This window comes from Tubulanus polymorphus, chromosome 11 (genome assembly GCF_964204645.1).
Source record: "Tubulanus polymorphus chromosome 11, tnTubPoly1.2, whole genome shotgun sequence".
NCBI classification, from domain to species: domain Eukaryota; kingdom Metazoa; phylum Nemertea; class Palaeonemertea; order Tubulaniformes; family Tubulanidae; genus Tubulanus; species Tubulanus polymorphus.
In genome coordinates, this window is record NC_134035.1 from 9081447 (window position 1) to 9103197 (window position 21751).

Below are 21751 nucleotides of genomic sequence, written 5' to 3' on the forward strand. Positions count from 1 at the left end.
GACCTCAGCCATAAATATATTCCATTCCTCCAGCAAAAACTAAAACAAAGCAAAAATCTTTTTTCATTTCATGATGGCGGGTTTTTATTCATTACAAAAATGCATTTATTCAGGAAAAGAGTTCAACAATACATCTATCGCCGGAGGGGACTAGAAAATAAAACCGAATATAAAGCTAAGCAAGTTATATAACTCAATCGCATTAATATAAAGTATTTGCAGACTTTGAGAACATCAAATCATATCTGTTTTTAAGTACAATCCATAAAGATAATGTTCATATCGTAATGACAAAGCTTAATTAGATAATTGTTAAGCGCAGACTAGTCCTACCTGATATCTCTAATTGTAGTAATTTTATCAAAAAAGAGAGTAATTTGACAGTAAACTTAGCAGTTTAATTTAAAATGAACAGTAAATTATTCTGATTTTGAGAGTATTTTGATATTCGAGCTCTAAGAAAAGAGCTGAAACTACATGTACTCTCAAATAGTGGTCCTAGTGAGGCGTGTATGCGAATTTAGGCACAAGATCGTCATAATTAATGAAAAATAAACTAACTAATAATATAAATGAATCATATACGGTGCAAGCTTAATAACTACGCTATAAGCTTATCGTTGCTGAACAATTGAGAAAACCCTCATCAAAAACACAATCTCCACATGCGAGGTCTTTACAAACGAATAGTAATATTAATTTAATTTCTATAGAGCCCTTTCCACTGTTCAACAACACTTTCCAATAAATTGGTACATGTATTATTACCCCAGCCTATATCTTATATCTCTAACCATTTATCAGTCATCTAAACATAGTCGTATTTTAACATCAGTTATTATTCATAGAGTAGACAGGGTCAGATCTACGGTCTGATTCAGGGAGGGGTGCACCGTCAAAATAGGGCATATCATATAATTATAAGGGTACCAAAGAAAGCTCATCAGAAAACGTTGACTCATCTTTTGATAATAGAGAAAAGCTCATGAATTTAAACTTTAGGTATCAATTCAGTAATTTTCTTTTTTTCCGTAAAATTTCGGGGCAACTTGAAATATTTAGAATGGGATGCGCACGTCCTGCACCCTTCCCTCGGGATCCGCCCCTGGTAGATAGTCGAATAGAAGAACTTATAGGCACACTGAAGTGGAACAGTTTTTATGCGATGAACTTCGAAGGATATGCGATTTGAAGATATGTACATATAATACAAAACATCTATAACAAATAACTGTGTTCATCGAGGTAAAAATGAACAGATTTCGTTGTTAAGTGAAATGAACAGCTTTGAAATTTATACCCTGCTATTAACTGTTGGTTTAACATTAATGCTATACAGTACACGATCTGCAGTAACACCAATTAGCTCTGGAACATGAAGCAATGAAATACTGGAAGGAAGCCAGTTTAGTTGACCGGTTATGAGCTGAATTTACGACTCTGAATTCGAAAGTCCCCGAGTACCGTAAATGAGATTTACATCGTATTATTGCGTTTAAAACATTTTACAACATACACATGTTTTTTATCATAGAAAATGAATCCAAATACAAGCGCCTGAGACCTTCTATTTAAAAACAACCGACTTTATAACTATATCTTATGACACAATACGTAATTCAGTCTCAAATTCTAAAATCCACATTTACAAAAACTTAAGGTAAACCACTTATTCTCGAGGCGCGAAAACTACGACGGAACTAAAATGTACAGTTTTAACGTTACATGTATACAAAATGCATCTTTTACTCACATATCATTTACAATTGAGTACGGGTTTATCTAGCTGTTGGGAGAGAGGTTGAATCGAACAATCATTCCTTAACTTTTTTAGTAGAACGAGGTAGGTTGAAAACAACCTTGGTATTAACCCTAGGCTGCATTTTTCAATCTCCAAATAAAATCGTTCAAGTATACCATAGAATTTAGTTAGTACAAAATCAAACTTGTTCACCGCCAATTGACAAGTTGCAATTCATTTAGAATTTTTAAAACTAGTCAAATTAATGCATATCACTGCTTTGAAAAATGCAAACCGAGGCGAAACACAAATTGAAAATTAGTTTGTTTCTCCTAATCAGCTGGATCACTTATGTGAACAGCAACAAAATTTGTAATCAGTACATTTCTATAACTGCCAGGTCTGTTATAGGTCTGTTATTGTTAGCTTGATCGTGATTTAAACAAACCTTAACTCAATAGCTAACAAACCTCAATAGTGACTAGTATTCTAGTTCACCTCAATAGTGACTAGTATTCTAGTTCACCTCAATAGTGACTAGTATTCTAGTTCACCTCAATAGTGACTAGTATTCTAGTTCACCTCAATAGTGACTAGTATTCTAGTTCTGGTCGGGAAATAAAGGACTCATAATGATTATACTTGTTGAACAAACCGTTAAGGAAGAACGAAAAGAACAAAGTTTATTTTTTCATATTTTTTTCGTTTAAACCGCAGCGTCACACGACGAAGCGTTTATCGCCAACCGCGACTGAGTCGGTCCAATATAGTAATCAGAACGCTGGTTATAACGAGAACTCCAATGAACAAGAATCCATCCATCTGACCGACGTGCGAACGAATGTGTTTAACACCGACGCTCAGCAAATTAGCCGAAAATTTACGCCGTGGTTCATCCTGAAATTAAAAAAAATTACATCAATTACACAGTTTACCGTGGTTCATCCTGAAATTACCGAATCACATCAATTACAGTTGAATCTTTGTTAGATGTCATTTGCTCAAATGAACTCTGGTTACATATGTAGAGAATCCCACAATAATAACGAAAAAATTTTATCAAGTCCAAAAATTTTTTTTAACTAGGAGTTTATCCAACCATGGACTATAAAACATTTTCTAAGTCGATGATTCAACTTTTCGACTATATCTCCTAAATAGTCATCTTCAGGAATGCTGAAGAATATATCATACTATTAGAATATAGTCGAAACGTTGAATAAACTACTAGCTCAAGGAAACATTTTCGGACTTCATATGATTTTTTCATTATTTTTGTGGTATTCTCAATGGATTATCGTTAATAGTAGTGTTTTATCAATGGAACTCAAAGGTAAAACTTGGTAGAACCTTTAGCCTATACAAAGAGTAAGAAACTGTCTAATGTATTACCATACGAGGAAGGGCGTAATGTATTACCAGGAGTGCATCTAACATATTACCAAATAAAGACATGTAGTCTGATGTATTACCATACAATGACAGGGTGTATAATATTACCAGGAGTGAATTTAATGTTTTACCAAGTCAAGACATCTAATCTAATATATTACCAAGTATGTTTGTTGGATGTAATGTATTACTGGATGCGCGAAAATTTGTAATACCTGAATAATTTTTTCATGACGTAGATACTGTAACATTGTAGGTTCATCTTTCGTCAGTATCGGGATATAATCACTCTCCTTTTCTCGTACCCACCAGTCGACTTGTGAATGCCTGAAAACACCACGAAACAAAGCATTTTACAATCAAACTTTAATCAGGGGCCGGTTGCATAGTCATGGCTTAGACTTAAGACCAGTCTAAAACCTAAAATCAATATAATATCTTAGAACCAGTCTAAACTCACTTAGGTTCTATAACCAATCTAACAACTTAAGACATGTATAAGCTCATTTTGGTTCTATAATCAATCTAACAACTTAAGACAGGTATAAGCTCATTTTGGTTCTATAATCAATCTAACAACTTAAGACCAGTCTAAGCTCATTTAGGTTCTATAATCAATCTAACAACTTAAGACCACTCTAAGACCATCTTAGCTCTATAGCCAATCTAACAACTTTAAACCAGTCTTAAGACCATTTTCAAGCTTAAGTCATGACTTCACCCAGCCCTAGAAACTAATTAGCATTAGGTATACTCACCATTTATGTTGTCTATCATATCGAGTGTAATGATACTTGTACAACGTAGCTTTCATATAGATCGGTGGCTTATTCGGAAACGGGTTTTTCTCCAACAACTCTATAACTACAATCACAAAAAACGCAGTTGAAAGAGGATATGGAGAAATATCTCAGATTAACAGACTCATCAAAGAGATAGAAGATATTAGATAATCTTTAATGATTAGATAATTTCTTATAACTTATGAACTATTCACTTAAAGAAATCTCTCCAATTCGATCGGACATTCCCTAAAGTTTGAAAGTTTTCAGGTCTGAGACGAGTAGAACGACTACGACCGCTGTTAATTTCCACACGAAAAACTAACCTTCTTTTTGTCCCGTGAGCAAACGATAAACGAGATTAATAAACCATGGATTATGCTGATAATTTCCGAGCGCGGCGAACCACATTTGCCAGTCGAGTCGCGGTTGATGCGGAGCTACAATTCATACAGAAAAAAACACGGTCACCAAACAGTTCATTTATCGGCGATCACGGATCAATGAACTCCGAAATCTACACATTTTTCCACATCTTTTAATCAGTGTCTACATAGATCAGTTATTCGTTGTTTTCAAGGAGAAAATTTCAAATTTCAAGCAGTGTCTGCATCACTTTCATATCCCAGTTACTGTAGACTCTGCGTAAATCGGTACTATTTATCTCGGTAAACAATTAATTGGTTTTGTAAGCAAAATGTTTATGCCATGCAATACAGAACTAGGGTTCTTATTTGGAAACCTTTAAAAAAAATTCTGGTCCAAAGAGAATCGATTCAGGTGTAGTTTACTATACAACTACATACATTACATGAATAAGTCAGTGGGTCGAGGGTATTTAAGAGAAAAAAATCTGATATTTGTAAGTAATACTTACCCACAATTGGCGGCATTACTGAGGTATTTCCTGGTTTATATAAGAAATCGTATTCGTGCCACGGTCCTTGTAACGAATTGCTGCCTTCGATTACGAGTTCAGGACGACCGCCGACACCCGTCATTCTAAATACATGTAGTGAAACGATGAAGATTTCAGACACCGCTATGAAAACACGTTAAATTATCACGCCTTTTTTTTATTCGAATTTCGGTACTTAAATCATAAAATTCACCAGACAAGAAACGAAGGTGTCAATGTGCACGAAACTAAAGCTTATTAAAATAAATGCCAAGTTACGCAGTCACAACTTAAATCAGATCAGTTTTATTGAAAAATGTAAAATTGATGTCAAGGACCCAGTTGCATAGTCATCACTTGAGTACAACAGTGATGGTCATAAATCGTACAGCTGTCCTTAAGCTTAAGCTCAGGCCGACTAACGACCCAATCAGATCATCGGAAGATCATCGATCCGCGATTTTACTTATATGACTGTGATGGATTGATCGCAGACTCGTCGTAGGCCAAATGGCAAGGATAGAACCAGTTCTGTTTTCTATAACCCGATCAGATCATCGTAGCCAGTCAGCGACGAGTTATGCATCACATGACCTTTAAACTCCGCGATGATGGAGTCGTAACCGACCCGCGTGCTGTTACGACGCCACGACTCAACGGTCATGTGTTTACTACCGCTGTTCCTACGACGAGATGAACGGCTCGTAAGTTGGCCTGAGCTGAGCGTTTAGATTGACAGTGGATGGTCTCAAACTGGGGCCAATTGCTCAAAAGTTGGTTAAAGATAACCGGCGGATAGATACCATAGTAACAACGCAATTTCAATTGTCACTATGTCAACTATCCACTGGTTAACTCTAAACTTTTGAGCAACTAACCCCGGGTCTTCAATAAAAGCCACGAATGTGCAACTGGCCCCAACAGTTTCCTAAGATTAAAACTGATCGTAAGATTAAGTAATGAATAGGCAACAAGAGAGATCAAGAATCACCGCAAGATAAACATTATAATATGACGTAACAAACAGGTTTTAAGTAATAAACACAACGGTGAAGTTTTTAGACATAAGAAAGACGAAGAAAATCAAAATGTTAAATTCACCGGAAGAAAAAGATAGTCTTACGTGCGAAACAGGCCATAAGAGCTGGCAAGCTGCAAGCGGTCTACTTTATTAAATGCAGTTTGTAACGAAGGCCACAGACTTCGATACGCGTTCACCTCTAAACCACTGGTATACGGAACCTAAAAATACCAAACAAAAAAACCACACCTCTCAGATTCACACCGACGACATACCGAGAAACACAATATATACGATCTATCAACACCTCAAAAATCACTCAATTCAAAAGAACACCAGTCAGGAACAGGCATCGATAATGTGTGCGTTTATTAATAATAAGGGGTGGGAGGAAAAATGTGAAACTAACTGAAATAAACTGAAAATTAAATTGTAATATATAACAACAGGGTTCCTACCGGTTATGAATTTTCCACGCCCTTAAGCTACACATCGCCAACTAGAACAGGCAATATAGACCCATTCGAAGTGAAGTCAAAGTGCATATTATCAATACCATCGACATATTTTTTTCATAATGTTTGTTATCAAATGTGTAGTAAGACATTTAGGCATAAAGCCTGAAATTTGAAATAGGAAAATTTCATTTTGAGACCGTTTTCTGATGTTCCATACCTCTTCCATTCCCATTTACCAAAACTGTCCAAAACCTTGAAGAACCCTGTTTTATTACAAGCAACAGTCGTTTTAATCAGAACCAGTCTCTGAGAAACGGAGAACGAAATTGTCAAGTTCTCAGTTTTAGAGACAATCGGTGATTATTGCGACCTGTGTCTGTTATGAATAACCAGTGAAAGCATTAGAATTAAAATAATACGAACATTGAAACCCTCACTAATTACAAAACTATAGTCATTGAACATTTTCAGGGTGGCCACTTTTTCTCAGACTATGCCCTGACATGTGCATTGTTTTCTCTGACTTGATCTGCTAAGAATCCAATCAATTAACACAGTCAAATACATACAATATAAATAGAAACTGTTTGATCATACGTGTAATGTATCTCAATACATTTCCCAGACTTTTCCCTGATTTTCAGCCGTTTTACAAAATTCCCGATTTCCAGGTTAGGTGGCTACGCTGAAATTGTTCAGAATTCAAAATCTATGATTGCATGAGAGGCTCAATGTTAGGGTTGTTAATGATAACTGATCCCGCTTTACTACTACCTGCGAAATAGTCCGTATCCACTGGTTATGTGGAACGGACGCGTCGTCTCGTACCACGTTTTGACTTGTGGCCACTTTTTAAGGTTCATTTTATTCGCTAATCTTGCATGAGGTACCTATACATACACGAGATACATCATATGCCGATCACTACATACGCCAGGTTCCCTTTATGCCTGAAACCCGACCCACAAAGACTCATATATCCTAGGTTCGGAAATTACTCCTGGGTGGCCCAAGTTGCACAGTCGTGACTTAAGTCCAAAAGTGGTCTTGAAACTTAAGACTGATCTTAAGTTGTTAGGTTGACTATAGAACTAAGTTGGTCTAAGACTGATCTTAAATCTAAGCCATGACTGTGCATAGGGCCATTGGGTCCAGTTTTTATTACTGAAATTATTGGAATGGCTATAGGACCGAAATAGGCTTAGACCGGTCTTAAGTTAGAACCATAGTGGGTGCACTAAAAGACCGGTCATGAATCATTGGCCATTGGAATTAGAAAATTCATGTCTTTAATGAGGACAACGATTCAAGCTTAACTGTTTTCAGCAAGTTTTTTCTCAAACTGGACCCTGGGCTATAGATCTATGTCATGAATGTACAACTATTGCAGCCCATTGTTGAGAATTTCCTAAATTCCAAAAGCGTGAACTCACCAAACTGACTCCGAACATCATTCCGGCTAAAGCCGAAAATAACAACGTTCCTAAAAGTGCCGAAAACTTCTTCGGTAAACCACGTTCCCGCAAAGACCTGAAATCAAAGACACGAATCGATTCTTTAATGTGAAAAGACCAGCAACAATAAATTGATTCAGTTAATTTAAGGGATCACTGACCTGTATATAGCCGTCAGTACTTCAAGACCTAATGACGCTATACCCACATAGATCGTTACCGGAACAGCCTTCTCCAACCAGTTATCAAACTCTTTACGCGTAAAACCTGTGAATGATGATAATAATAATAATAATAATAATAATAATAATGATAATACATTGTTCTTATATGGCACGAGGATCCTATGGTGCAGTTCAAATGCGCCCCTCTGCGAAAATCTTATCGTAATAGTCACAGAACAAGGCGGTTTTGAAGCAGTCTTTTAAACTGGTCCGCATTGAGATGACACAAATCCGAAAGACTTGGATTCATTCCAAAGTCTTGGCGATAGACGTGAGGAAGCTCGCTGTCCAAAAGTTGAAGTGTCTAAAGTAGGGTCGGATATAGTCTGTTTTGAAATGCTGATCGAAGACTATGTGGAGGAAAAATCCGGAAAAACAATGATTTCTAATAATTCAGATTTTCTTAATCAGAATGCTTGCAAAAGAGTAAAATATTACAGGAGCCATTTGCCATGACCAACTGTCGTCGATTCACTCCGATTTGACTCTGAATATTTCATACCTATTTTTGATTCGATTTGCCAGTTCTGTTTGTTGAGCGTGAGATTGAAGTATTTAATCGTGCTGTAGATGATGTAGATGATAACGGCGAGAACGGTGACCTTCGTGAACAGACGGACGAGGAAACCGACGACCGGTATACTATCAATACCTTCTCTAAACGTTACTGCAACAACAAATACAAAATCTATCATTATTAAGAAGGGTCTCTTAGAGAGACCAGCACACACGGGCCGCCACTTTCCGCCCATTTTTACAAATCTTTGATTTTTCCATGTGATTACAAAGATTCCCAGAATGAATCAGAGAAATTACTAGGTTTAAAATGTAACAATTCATTCATTTTCAATTGAATCATGTACTGATAAAGAAACATGTGGTCAATAACATTATTCGAATTCCCTGAATTTTCAAGGTTTTTGATAAAATTTGTCAAATTCCCTGATTTTCTCTAGATTTTTTTTAGTGCATTTCGAATGTTTTAAACCCAGAATTGATTTCCACTCCGAAACCCGGCTAAATCTCTTTAAGTTTAAAATCATCCCGGAGCAAAGACTTCACAAAGTTTTATACCATAGATCTAAAATACTCAATCTTTAACTTAACTCGATCGACTTTACAGTTATTCTCGAATTATTCAATTACCTTTGCGTCTCTTTTTGAGCGAGAACAAATAGTCGTCGTCGAGTAACGAGATGCACAGCGCCATCGTGAGGAAATTAAAGAAATTATAATTGCCCGTCAAAATAATCATCACTTGAAGCAACATCTGCAAAATACGATTTAAAGAATATTTTCTGATTTAGACTCGTGACATTTCTTTTGATTAGGAATGAAAAAGAATTTAGAACCAGCTGGTCAGCCAAACGCTTTGAATGGCATATAGAGTTACATTAGAAAATCTCCTAAAATGGGGTGGGGGGGGGTCCTATGCAAACCCCATAAACCTTTATCATAGATTTACAAGACTGTTAACCTCTAAAAAGTGCTATCAGTAACAAATTGAATTTTTTTTGGTAACATTTCATTGAAATATATGAAAGAAAATGTTCAAATTAATCAGTTATCAACAGTACGACCCTCAGTAACATCTTTCCTGTTTCTGTACGCATCAAACTAATCAAAACAGCATTTCTCATTAGTAGAGAAAGTAAGAAATACTGAAAATCGGGAACAGTTGACAGCTCTATAGATCTAAAGGGCTAAGTCACTTCTCACAACACGTAAAACTAAATGAACATTTATTTGAGCGGTTCATTCACTAGTTGTACAAACAACAACCAGTTTATTAGCTTATACAAACTCAACCATAACGCTTCCTATTATCAGCACTGCAAAACAGAGGAGTCTTAAATACACAATAACGCCTGAACCAAGGAAGAGGTCAGTTTCTTTTTTGACAGTAGTAGTTAACGGTACGTTTAGAAATAGATTTCATTGCTCATAAAATTCCACAAATCAAGACTGAAATGTTTCCTCGATCTAACGCTTTATTCAACGTTTCGACTACATTCTTCTAAACTTCAGCATTTCTGAAGATGACTATAAGGATATACAGTTGAGAAGCGTTGAATAAACTATCAGCTCAAGGAAACATTTCATTCTTGGTTCTTCATTTGAAGCGTGGGATTTTCGAAGTCATCGTCACGACGCAACATTTCATCAACGGTGGTAATAGAGATAGATTTCATGGAATTCTGATAGGCTTTAATTTCCAAAATGTTTGAAATCGAAGCACCATCACTAGGGCTCGGTACTGGTAAAGTATTCCCGATTGCTACGAAGACGATGTTCCATGTTTGTTCGCACCATCGGAATAATCGACAGAACGCAAATATTACTGTCAGCATGAACTGAATCTCAACTCGGAGGTGTTGTTAGCGCTGCTCCGAGCACGCTCACCGCCAAAGCTTGAGAATTTCAAACTCCATTATTCAACTATAGTAAGGTAGCGTTTAATGGGCGCTGTAATCATTCACCATGGTGATATATCACACACCTGTACCGCAGTGAAATATCGCTATTCTCAATTCTAATTAATGATACATTTTCAGCGGGCAATCGAGTGTATCGCATTGTTATACACACACATAAAGCTCTACTCAGGACGTCGCCGATGACCTCAACTAAATCATTACGCTCATTTTTGTAAAAAAAAGCGGATGGTTTTATTGATAGCAGCGCGAATGATTATGGATATTCTTCAAGCGAGTTTTAAATAAAAGAGCAAATCGTTTTTACAGTAAGATGGAAGAAGAGTTGGTAGGAGATGGACACCGGCCGACAGAAGATGAGGTCTTCGTCAAGAATGATGAAATCGCTATTCAGCAGGTACGCATTAACTCATAGGTCCAATAGAAATCATTCTTACACTAAACACTCAAATAACGCATACTAAATTCAGTGTTCTCCGCAACAGGTTTTAGTAGGGTGACCAACCCTTTCATTTTTACATTCACCCCTCTGAAAATCAGCCGTCAAAATATCTTACAAAATATCTCATGCCCCTGTACTACCAGAGTCGATGTCAATATTCTATCAATTCTGATAATTGCTTTGAAATGTATTGCATGGTATATGTGCAAAAATAGAAGAAAGATTACAACGAAATCATTAAGGTTGAATTTTCTGTATTTTTTGGGAGATCAAAAGAGCCTTGCTAATTCAGCAGCCACCATGTCAGCCCGTATAGAAGTCGAGCGTTGGAGAACACCGACTAATATTCTATAACAAATCAAATATCCGCGGAAAATATTTCAAGATGAATCTATTCAATTCTGAAACCATTGTTTCTATATAATTCTGCGTTGTTCTTCCAAGCGTTCTTTCCTCCAAGAAATCCACCTGCGAACGTTCTAAGCATAAATAAAACTAACGTATTAACGGGACATTTGTACCGTAGGGGCTTCGTGAAAGTGAGTATGATCGACTGCGGCAATTAATTACACGTAGCCATGGTTCGCATTCAAATACCCGAACGACGAATAGCTTTTATGATTTACGATCAAAGCTAATCAAATTCTCTACTAATCGTCAACCTGTATACCACCGCTGCTGTGAGTCAAGTGCAGCTTGAAAGCAACTGAGAGTAGAGGAGAGTAGAAAGAAGTAGTATTTCGTCAGAATAATTATGGTTTCATTCGATTAATTAGTTTATACCTAAAGAGTTGATTAAAGCTAACACGAGATTAGAGCGGATATGTTTTTATAAGTAAGGGGGGGTAGTGCTGTAAGACGAGCATTGTATGAAGTCAGTCGACCGGAACCATTATACAGGTTTACAGTACAATACTGATCAACGGGCAAACCTGTCCTAACAACCACAAACACATATACATACACGCAGACGTAGGGCTGTCGTGCGTGCGAACCCATAAATATTCAACCGAACGCATTAAACGGACGGATTTTATGAGAAATATTTACAATGAGCTTTTGATTTTATTACGAGGTATGTTTTATAGCCGTGTATAGAATGGATAGAAATCTGTGAATATTTCATGTCATAGTTATTAGTAGTCTCCTGTCTGAAAAAAAAAAATATCTATTTGTTATATGCTACAAAAATAATGAAGACAGGGCGGCTACTTTTATTTGACTTGGTTATTTCGCTGACTATTCCCAAGTCGTGTAAGTTGTTTTCCCTGACTTGATCTGCTAAGAATTCAATGAATTGAACACAGTCAAATACGCAGAACATAGACAGAAATCTTTTGATTTTATGCGCGATCTAACATTCTCTACAAATTTTCCCGAGTTTTCCCCTCATTTATAGCTTTTCCACAAAATTCCGCGACTTTCATGAAGCAAAGAAAATTCTCTGACTTTTTCCTGATTTCCGGGTATAAAGTGACCACCCCGACTAATATAAGCTGTAGTTCGAGGCACCGAAACGCACAGCAAATTGTCCGCCCAACAGTTAGAAATAAATCAAATTAAACAATTCTCGTCCTGATAACAATAAAACTTGTCGTAAAGTTTATCACGATGTGATATAAGATATTGTCAATTTATATTGACAGTTAACACTGATAAATAACCCTTTCGCGCGATGCTCGCTTATAGTGTTTGTGTGACATCATTAATCAAATATACAGATTATCGAAACATATACAGTCTACATATATATTTATAAATATATGGATAGCTGATATGCGAAACGGCTTTTGTTTCGTTTTTTAAGTTGTGTCAAGTAACAATTAACAACAGTCTTCTTGAACGGTAACTAAGTGGTAGGAATATACATCTTAGGGATGGCGAGTTGTCTAAAAGTCGACCGTGCCACGAGCACTACTGATTTACCGAAACCGGTAAATTTACAGCAGGTTCGTTTTTTCTGAAAAAATCTGTATTGTATATCGATTTTTTAGCATTACGCATAACGTCGTTATGTATTAATCTTCTCAAGTGATTGCCCGACCGCTGGTTGGGACGAAGGATGAACAATAAGGAGTGGAATCTCATCACAACGAACTTAATATTAACAAATAAGCCCTAAGTAGATAATTAGAAAAGTTTATCATCCGACAGTTTTGGGGTAACTTCTAAACCCCGACATCAGAGAAACTAAAATCGATTTGTTACCTCTACACTGGGATTAATATCAGTTCGTTATAATCAGGAACTTAATATGTTTGTTATACCCAATAGTTCCTTATATCCAGTATAAAAAAAATCACTAAAATTATCTTATTATCGGGATGAAATTCCAGGACTGTAATAACCAATGAATTTTCATATCCGAGGCAGGGGCGGATCCTGGGCCCTATCTCGAGGGGGTTCCAAATTGTATAGGGGCACTCACTATAATGGGGCGGGCATTTTCTATGTCAAAGCATAGCAAACAAGGGCACTAAAAATCAAACTTTTCAAAGGTTTTTACTACTCCAAATCAAGCCGAACAAGGGCACTTTTACGTCAAATCCATGGATAGGGGCATCTCCAAGGGACACAGACACAGCTCGACGGTATTCCAGAACCCTCAGAACCCCCCTGGATCTGCGCCTGTGAGGTCCCTGTAGATAATTCAGTAACCAATGACTATCAATTTTAGGACACAGACCATATCGAGAGCGGCGACATGTCAGCGACGCAGAAAAAGTCAGTGAGCGGAACCTCCCCGAAAACTGGCTCGGCGCAACGCACCAGATCGAAGTCTCCACCGAAATCACCCGGACGAAAAAATACCGCCAAAAAAGGCAAAAAGAAAACGACGATTTCGACTCCGACAGAGAAAAACAGCTGGAAAGTCGTGGATTTCTCGTACCAGGGAATAACGGCTATTCCGAATAATATCTTCTCTAGTGAGTTACGAGCAAGTCTTAATCTTTTCAGCACATCTACACTGCAGTGCGGTGTATTAATCAGCAATGCACTTTTTGGTAAATTCACCGCATAGCGGTGTATTGATGTAATCAGTTATTACCTGCTCTCTGTATTGAAAGATGGCAGCACCTGATGAACGTAGTGAAATACGAGTATCTAACAATACATCGCACCGCGGTGTAGATGCACTTAAGCGGTATGCGCGTAATTCAGCACACCGGGGTGAATTTTATCAAGATTTTCAAATCATCTCATGGATGAGCAATTTTGGATATCAATCAGCAATGGAGGGGTTTAAGCAAAGAAATATTTCATACCAAATCACTTTAAACTGAAAAGACTTCACTACCTAGTATGAGTTAACTGAGCTGTTGATACAAGTAGAAGATAACACAAATACAATCAACCCCCGATATACCGCCCACATCGGTGCAGAACGATTTTGGCGGTACATAGAGTATGGTGGTATATGGGGGGTGTTTTACTATGTATTTGTATAGAGATGTACATTGAGAAAACCTGGCGGTAGGCGAGGGTGGCGGTATAGACTATATTAACTGTATATATTGACTGTAGTGTTGAAAAGCAACATCGTTCTAGCCACTTAAAATCTCTCTTCGACTTTCAGAAAAAGAAGTCAGCGAATTACTTTTGCCGAGCAACAACATCCGATCGTTACCGACCGATATGAGAAAATTGCGCAACCTAACGAAACTCGACATAAGTCGCAACGGTATCCGGTGCACGGGTCCCAACGATTACGGAGGTATGCCGAGCGAGATGGAAATGTTGACGAAACTGGAAACGTTGATCATGGCCGAGTGTAATTTTCGTTACATCCCGCCAGTCGTCTGGAAATTACAAAGTCTCCTATATCTGGACATCAGTCGTAATAAGATCAACGCGTTATCGCCGGACGTCGGCAATCTTTACAAACTGCGTCGTTTGAATTGCCAGGAGACGAACATCTCGACGTTGCCGCCGGAGATCGTCTACTGCGACGACCTCGAGGAGCTGCTGCTGTGGGGCAACTCGATCGAGACGCTGCCCGAAACGATGGTCGAAATGACGAATCTCGAAACGCTGGCGATCAACGCGCAGGGATTCACGCAACTCGTCGACTCGTACATGGAAACGCTGTTACAAAAAGGACAAATCCAGTCGGAGCACGTGCCGGCCGTTCTGTTCGAGATCCCGAAATTGAAAAAGCTCGATCTCGAAAACACGATGATCAACAACATTCCGTCGAGCGCCAATCGAACGCTACGCGAGCTCTACCTGAACGGCAATTTCTTCTCCGAAATCCCGACCGCCGTTCTCAACATGGCCGCCCTCGCCGTGCTCGAAATATCTGACAATTACCTGAAAGCGATTCCGCACGAGATTCAGCTCGCCACGGGTTTGAAATCGCTGAAAATGAACAACAATCAAATCGAGAAATTGCCGAAAGCCGTCTGTTCGATGACGAGTCTCGGGGTGCTGGAATTGGGCGGCAATCGTTTGCAAAAGTTGCCGCGCGACATCGGAAATTTGCGGCATTTGCGCAAGTTGATTCTCGATCGAAACGAACTGCGGATTCTTCCCGATTCGACGTGCGATCTCGCGAATCTCGACACGCTCGACTTGACCGCGAATCAAATCGCCGAACTTCCGATCGACATGTACAAGCTGTCGTCGTTGACTACGGCGCATTGTTACCGCAAACTGTTCAAACACGGACTGTGGCTGCACTTGAATCCGTTGACCCTGCCGCCGGAACAAATCTGGAAAACCGACAACCCGAAAAACATCTACGACTACCTGAAACGATGGAAGATTCTGAACACGGAGAATCTTCAACGTCTGAAGGTGATAACCGTCGGTGAACATCAGTGCGGTAAAACGAGTTTACTGAAATCGCTCGAATCCGGCAAATCGTATTTGACAAAACCTGTCGTCGATAGCACGGAGGTTTTCGCTCAGATGCACGGGCAAACGCCGAATAAAGTTCGGTTCTCGTTGTGGGAACTCGGCGGGCACGAAGCGTATCAGGTGACGACTCCGCTGTTTCTCGGCGACAAGTGTTTATACATGCTCGTCTACGATCACGCCGCGTTTCGACCGGACAAGTTCAACGCGGCGATCGGTCAGTGGTTGAATCTGATCACGACGTACGCGCCGGGGAGCGTCGTCAAAATAGTCGGCACGAAACTCGATTTGCGCGATGAGGCAGACGGAGAGAATTTCGAAGCAGACGGAGGAAATTTTGAGGCAGACGGAAAAAGATTCGAGGCAGACGGAGAAAGATTCGAGGCAGACGGTGAAAGTTTCGAGGCAGACGGTAAAAGTTTCGTCGACACGAAATCACGAATAGTTAGACGAATGATCGCGCGACATCTAAACGAATGCGAAGACCAACTGAACGAGACTTTGAATCGAATCCTAAAACTGATCGACGACGGTTCCGACGACACGACTACTTCTCGAAAACAACTCGAAAATCAGCGCGAACGACTCGAGTATCTGATCCGCAATCCGTTACGCGTCGAATCGCGGATCAATCTCGTAACGTCGATCGAAGGCACGGCTGGAATGAACGCATTGATATTCGACCTGGAATCGCTGATCATACGGAAAGATCTATTCCCGCACAATCAACGCCACGTTCCCGTTTACTGGAAGAAACTGCAATCGCGTATCAAACAACACGACGGTCACTTCGTGACGATCGAACGCGTTCGCGACTACGCGCGCGAGTTCAACATCGTCAACGCCGACGATCTGAACCATTGTCTCGCGCACCTCGTCGATATGGGCGAGATTATCTGGAAGTCGGACGACCCGCGTTTGAACGACTTCGTTTTTCACTCGCCGACGAAACTGGCCGCCGTTCTCGCGTGTCTGTTCCGCCACGACTTCGACGAGTATTTCGACTTCGATCGTAATCGCGTGTTCACGTGTAAAGGTCTCTACGACGACTACAACGACTTCACGAAGGCGAAAGACGACGTTTTCACGCACGGCGAAATCCCGCGTCCGATTCTGCGGTGTTTGTGGTTTTATTTGCGTCTGCGCGAGGAACGATTCGTCGAGTTGTTGGATATTTTGTCGTCGTTGCGTTGCGCGTACGTCGTGCCGCAGCCGACGATCACGACGCCGACGAGTTACCGCGAACCGCTCGTCGTTCTACCGTGGTACAACACGGACGTACAACCCGAGAACCTCGACGAATTCTGGCCGGCGAACACCGGCGAATCGGAAGCGCGCGTCGAGTTTGTATTCCCGATCGAATTTTTGCACGGCGTCTTCGAACGGATGTCCGTGCAGCTGCAGGAACACGTCGACGCGCGCATCGACTGGCAGGATCTAGTTTACGCGACGTACACCGGGGGGAGCTTGCTGCTACAGCGCGGACTACAAATCGACACGTACGACTTGTCGATTCAGATCGCGATTCGCGGCGAAAATGAAACGATTACCGTCGAGAAACTGAAAGATCTCGCCGAGATTATGAGAGAAATGTTAGAAAGGCGACCGGGGGTTGTTTGGTACGAGTATTACTCGTCAAATAATTGTGATACGCATATAGCCAGGTACTTAAACAGCGATCTAAATAATGAAAGTTGATCATTTATATTAGGTTTGTAAGTTCAGGGGTGGATCACCGTTCAGGAGAGGAAGGTGTCTACTTTTAAACACAATGATTTTTTAGATCTTCTATAATTGGTCAAACAGTAATTGGCCCGATGATGGCTAGAAGTATTTAGCCGAAACTTTGCTCGAAATATACATCATTTTACTATAGAACTTTCTCTTTTTTTGGCTGAACCTATTGTGGGATTTTTCTCAGTATAATAACTGCTTTAAATACATACGAACTTAACGATAGTACATGCGTGCGCTGTCGTTTTTCGAAACGTTCCACGCTTTAAATGTCTTACCTGAGCGTAAAACGAGAAAATCCGCAGCGATCGAAACGGTACGAAGAACAGGAAAGGAACGATGATTTCGATGACGAATACGATCGCGACGCCGAGTTTCTGAAACCATTCCGGAAACTGATGAGCGTACCACGCCAGCGGTGTAGGAATACACTGCGATTCGTAATGATGCAACAGAGCTACAAATAACAACAATACACCCGGGTATGAATTTCATAATATGAAAACTTCGTCACAAAGAGTCCGTGAAGATAACTGGAGCTAGTGGTATATTCGACGTTTACTGAAGATGACTACAAGGGCAGAGCTAGAATTCTTTGAAGGGGCTGGCCTGAATATTGGAGTGGGTACTTAGATTGAAAAGGGCATATCATTGGAATATTGGTGGGGGTTCCGATGGCCATCCAACAGAAAATCTAGGATGAAAAAGGAGTCAGGGCCCTTGTGGATTTATTTTCGTCTTTCTTAAACTTTTCTTCGCAAAAATTTTTTTTTTTGAAATTGAAGGGGGTGTTCCAGTCCACCCCCTAAATCAGCACTTGGATTATCAGGATATAGTTTGAAATGTTTCGTTCGGTTTATTCAACATTTTAAACTGTTTTTTCCCTCTTTTATGGTGGAATTCCTGACTTATCACGGATATTACACTATTTTTACAGAATTAACCCGACTATTATAAAGAGAAGAAAATTCGCTGTCTTTTCCTCAGAATAATACCGGTACATGTGATAGGGAAGCCACTGATTTTTCCATTTGATTACACAAAATCCTTTGAATGAATCAGAGAAATATCTTCTTTGTTGAAAAATGTCAATTTATTCATTTCTCATGGTGCTCAATAGCATTACCAGAATTCCCAGGTTCGAGGTAAAATTATTCAAATTCCCTGATTTTTTTCTAGATTTTTCTGATTCCCTGAGTTTTCCAGGTATTTCCAGATCAGTGGCCACCCTCTATTTAATAACAAGAAATATCTAAGACCGTCATCAAATACCTGTTAAACCCCACCACGTAGGGCAGCCGCTCGTTAGCTTAACAACTCCAGACGCGAACATCAAACGAAACAGTAACCATTTAACGAGCCACATTGTTATAGAGTCGTGATGGTGATAGTAAGAACACGAGAAACGGCCGAGTTTCAAATTCATCGGAGCGATGAGAATCGTTAGGAATCCCGCTTCCAATATCAGACTATCCCTAGAAAACAGAACCAGACGATTTCAGATGGAAATTCAAATAACAATCGTAGATGATACAGTTCCACAGTTGTGAGTTAAGGTTGACTCGGAAATTTAGTTCATTTTGAATGAGTTTACAGTCAAATCTTAACTCACAACTGGGCCCTAGTATCAGATTGAATGAGATAACAGGTAATGCTTCGAGGTTCACGTTTACCTGGTGAAGCTATATATGCTATAAATGAAATATCGTGATTTCTAATAAAATCGGTTAACCTAGAGGTACTTGTTTTCAAATTCAAATAATTAATGTATCAAGTTAGAAGTAGCCTTTGTTTAAATGAATTGATAATTTTAGACTCATTAGACTTTCATGACAGATTTACTGTACTCGGTTAACTGTAATTGTATAAACAAAGTGTAGATTATGTATTCGTAATATTCATTATAATTCAAACATTAAAAACTTACCATTGGAAATAGAGAAACGTTTGACCAACCTAAAACAACAATCAACGATATCGATTTAATCAAAAGTCATTTCCGAAATTTCTTGCAAAAGGAATAAACTGTTTATCATTATTTGACGTGAAATGATACTGAAATGATTGTGGCCGTGAGTTGAGATTTGAATCTCGAGCTTAAACATTGAAAATAAACTCATTGAACTTTTTGAGTCGAATTCTACCAGGGGCTGTAGATGACTTCTTAGCTTCCTTCTTTGAGTTCCATTATATAATTGTGTTCTCATGACTAATGACACGCAGTTCCGTAAAAACGAGAACTCTGGAACTGTTGGCAATCATTCCCTATTTGACTTCGCTAGTACGCCATATTGCAGTATATTTAAGTTATTAGTAATTAGTTTTTATCTCTATTGTAAGTTGTCAACACACTAGGATGGAATTTTTCAAATTATCTCTTTCGGATATTTATCAGTCAGTACTGAAAACGTTAAATCCATGGAGAATTTAGTGTAACTCTCAAGACAAATGCGCAAATTGTAACGGAATCAGAATTGGTTCTTCAATTGGTTCTTCAGACCACTGTTTACATTTACCTGATACAAAGAGAAGTATAGAACCCATAGTATGACGAACCCGACGCATTCACGAAACGATTTCGCAATCAACATGATGAACGAGAACAGAATACCGATGAGGCAGAGTAAATCCATACCGGTCTCCGGTTCGAGACCGAGTTTAGGCATTAGAGACATCAATGTCGGGTGATTCTGCATGAAATCATTGAAATCTTTCGGGGCTTAAAACGAAAATAAATGAGTGTTACTGAGAGTTTATATTCAATAATGCATTTAACCCCTCACAAGCTATCACAGTAAAACTCGCCTATTCGGATAACGGTTTCATTCGGATTTTCACTTATTTCGGACTAAAATTCCAGTCCCCTCTAGTTATTTCTATTCAAATGAAAGTGCACATAATTCGGATTTTGGTTAATTCGGACAAAATATTCCAGCCCCAGGTGATCCGAATTACGCAAGTTCTACTGTACTTAATATTCTTACGTTTTGGAACTTTAAGGTGAACCGGTAGGATGCCATTCTCTCCGTAAAGGCCTGAAAATAAAGAACCAGACCAGGTCATTTCAATGGCTACTAACCTCAGCGATGTAGTTTCAGTAGGGCTAAATAATCACTGGAATAGAAAGCGATATGTTCAATTTAAATCATGATGGGGGTTAAATCAGTAGGCCTAACCTGTGTGGTTTAGTTTCACGTTCGGATATTTTCACAAACCAGTCAGTAATGAGAAGCCCATCTTATTATAAAAGCTTACCACCAATGAATAGGTAACTATCTAGATGAGGGCTAACCCAAATACCAGATTCAGATTGGTATTCTGTAAATCGCACAATGGTATGTAGTCTAGTACCTAGCCGTCGTTCCACAAACAACGATGTAGGGAACCAGTAACAACGACTGGTATTCAGACTAAATGGTATTGTACCAACGTCAAACACTAGTTAGTTACCTTATAGTCGGTGGTACGCTTTTTTTAATAGGATAGGCTTATACCATAAATTGTGGATTGTGAAATATCTGATCATGAAATTAAAGCATAGACAGGTTACTGACTACGTCAATCACCAGTTTTTTAGACTCTCAGCCACACATTATTGGTTATTGATAAAAAAGAAATTGGTTTCATCTTGGGCTAAATCTTATTCTCGGGGTTTCTGGGGTTGGCATCCAATGATCATTGTCCTTCCTTCTTATGCCCTTCCTTGTCTTGTTTGTCAATGCTGTCGTCGCATCTCGAGAAGGAAGGAGAGGACCTCTTTCAAGAGTGCTACATCTACTCTATCTGGCCACTCGAGCACAGCACCAGTTTGCTTTCGAAATAGCCATTATTTTAGGAAGCTCTGTCTAGAATCACTCCAGAACACCTGGGTGAATCCTTTATAATGAAACCGGCTGCCCTGGGACTCCAAATGGTAATAAAGACTTGATTTAACGTTGAATTGATGGTGTTATACCTGGAATTTGGACGTAAAGCGACGCGAATGCGAACAAATATACAACCGACATCGCCCACAGATACAGATCTCTCGTTAGATGATACGAGCTCATTGTGGCATCGATTTCTGGGCAGAAAAAGCGAGGAATTTAGCGAGAATGTTTTCTATTTTTTGAAGCGGCTTAAAGAGCCGAACAACATCTGTTTCGGGTACATGCGCATCGAAATAGTTATCCGCTTCGGAAAGTATTTTCTACTGTTCAAACTGCATTTATTACCAAATTATGAATAGAAATAATGAAAATTAACTAAAGAACGTGATATGTGGTTTTAATCGCCGATTTAAAAGTCGATGCACTCAATGAACACGTTTGTAT

The 21751-nt window shown here is 39.2% G+C and overlaps 2 protein-coding genes across 4 annotated transcripts; one reads left to right on the forward strand and one right to left on the reverse strand.

The window, feature by feature from the left end:
* Window positions 1-62: 62 nt before the first annotated feature.
* Window positions 63-21561, reverse strand: LOC141913086 (lipase maturation factor 2-like). Of its 2 annotated transcripts, none has more exons than XM_074804529.1 (16): window positions 21394-21561; window positions 20423-20473; window positions 19955-20157; window positions 19366-19394; window positions 18711-18913; window positions 17717-17895; window positions 9117-9240; window positions 8473-8637; window positions 7908-8013; window positions 7726-7822; window positions 5937-6055; window positions 4793-4917; window positions 4242-4355; window positions 3892-3997; window positions 3349-3460; window positions 63-2638 (listed from the first exon to the last, which is right to left on the reverse strand). In XM_074804529.1, exons 1-16 carry the CDS (start codon window positions 21485-21487, stop codon window positions 2477-2479), a joined length of 1989 nt encoding a protein of 662 aa, XP_074660630.1. In that variant the 5' UTR covers window positions 21488-21561; the 3' UTR covers window positions 63-2476. The 2 variants fall into 2 exon arrangements, with proteins under 2 accessions (XP_074660630.1, XP_074660631.1); XM_074804530.1 differs by lacking the exon at window positions 5937-6055 and adding an exon at window positions 7067-7182.
* LOC141913184 (malignant fibrous histiocytoma-amplified sequence 1 homolog) lies at window positions 9787-17554 on the forward strand. Of its 2 annotated transcripts, none has more exons than XM_074804655.1 (4): window positions 9787-9854; window positions 10715-10802; window positions 13525-13774; window positions 14425-17554. In XM_074804655.1, the coding sequence occupies exons 2-4, from the start codon at window positions 10719-10721 to the stop codon at window positions 17400-17402; spliced, it is 3312 nt and encodes a 1103-aa protein (XP_074660756.1). In that variant the 5' UTR covers window positions 9787-9854; window positions 10715-10718; the 3' UTR covers window positions 17403-17554. The 2 variants fall into 2 exon arrangements, with proteins under 2 accessions (XP_074660756.1, XP_074660755.1); XM_074804654.1 differs by having other exon boundaries at window positions 9843-9886; window positions 10526-10802.
* Window positions 21562-21751: the final 190 nt, after the last annotated feature.

Excerpts from the sequence above, each read along its gene's own strand:
- LOC141913184 (XM_074804655.1), top strand. The coding sequence starts at position 10,719 with ATGGAAGAAGAGTTGGTAGGAGATGGACACCGGCCGACAGAAGATGAG. Across the intron at positions 10,803-13,524 it reads ATGAAATCGCTATTCAGCAG|GACACAGACCATATCGAGAG; the intron begins GTACGCATTAAC and ends TATCAATTTTAG. Across the intron at positions 13,775-14,424 it reads TCCGAATAATATCTTCTCTA|AAAAAGAAGTCAGCGAATTA; the intron begins GTGAGTTACGAG and ends TTCGACTTTCAG.
- LOC141913086 (XM_074804529.1), bottom strand. The coding sequence starts at position 21,487 with ATGAGCTCGTATCATCTAACGAGAGATCTGTATCTGTGGGCGATGTCG. Across the intron at positions 8,014-8,472 it reads GCAAATCGAATCAAAAATAG|GTTTTACGCGTAAAGAGTTT; the intron begins GTATGAAATATT and ends CATCATTCACAG. Across the intron at positions 7,823-7,907 it reads GTACTGACGGCTATATACAG|GTCTTTGCGGGAACGTGGTT; the intron begins GTCAGTGATCCC and ends CTTTGATTTCAG.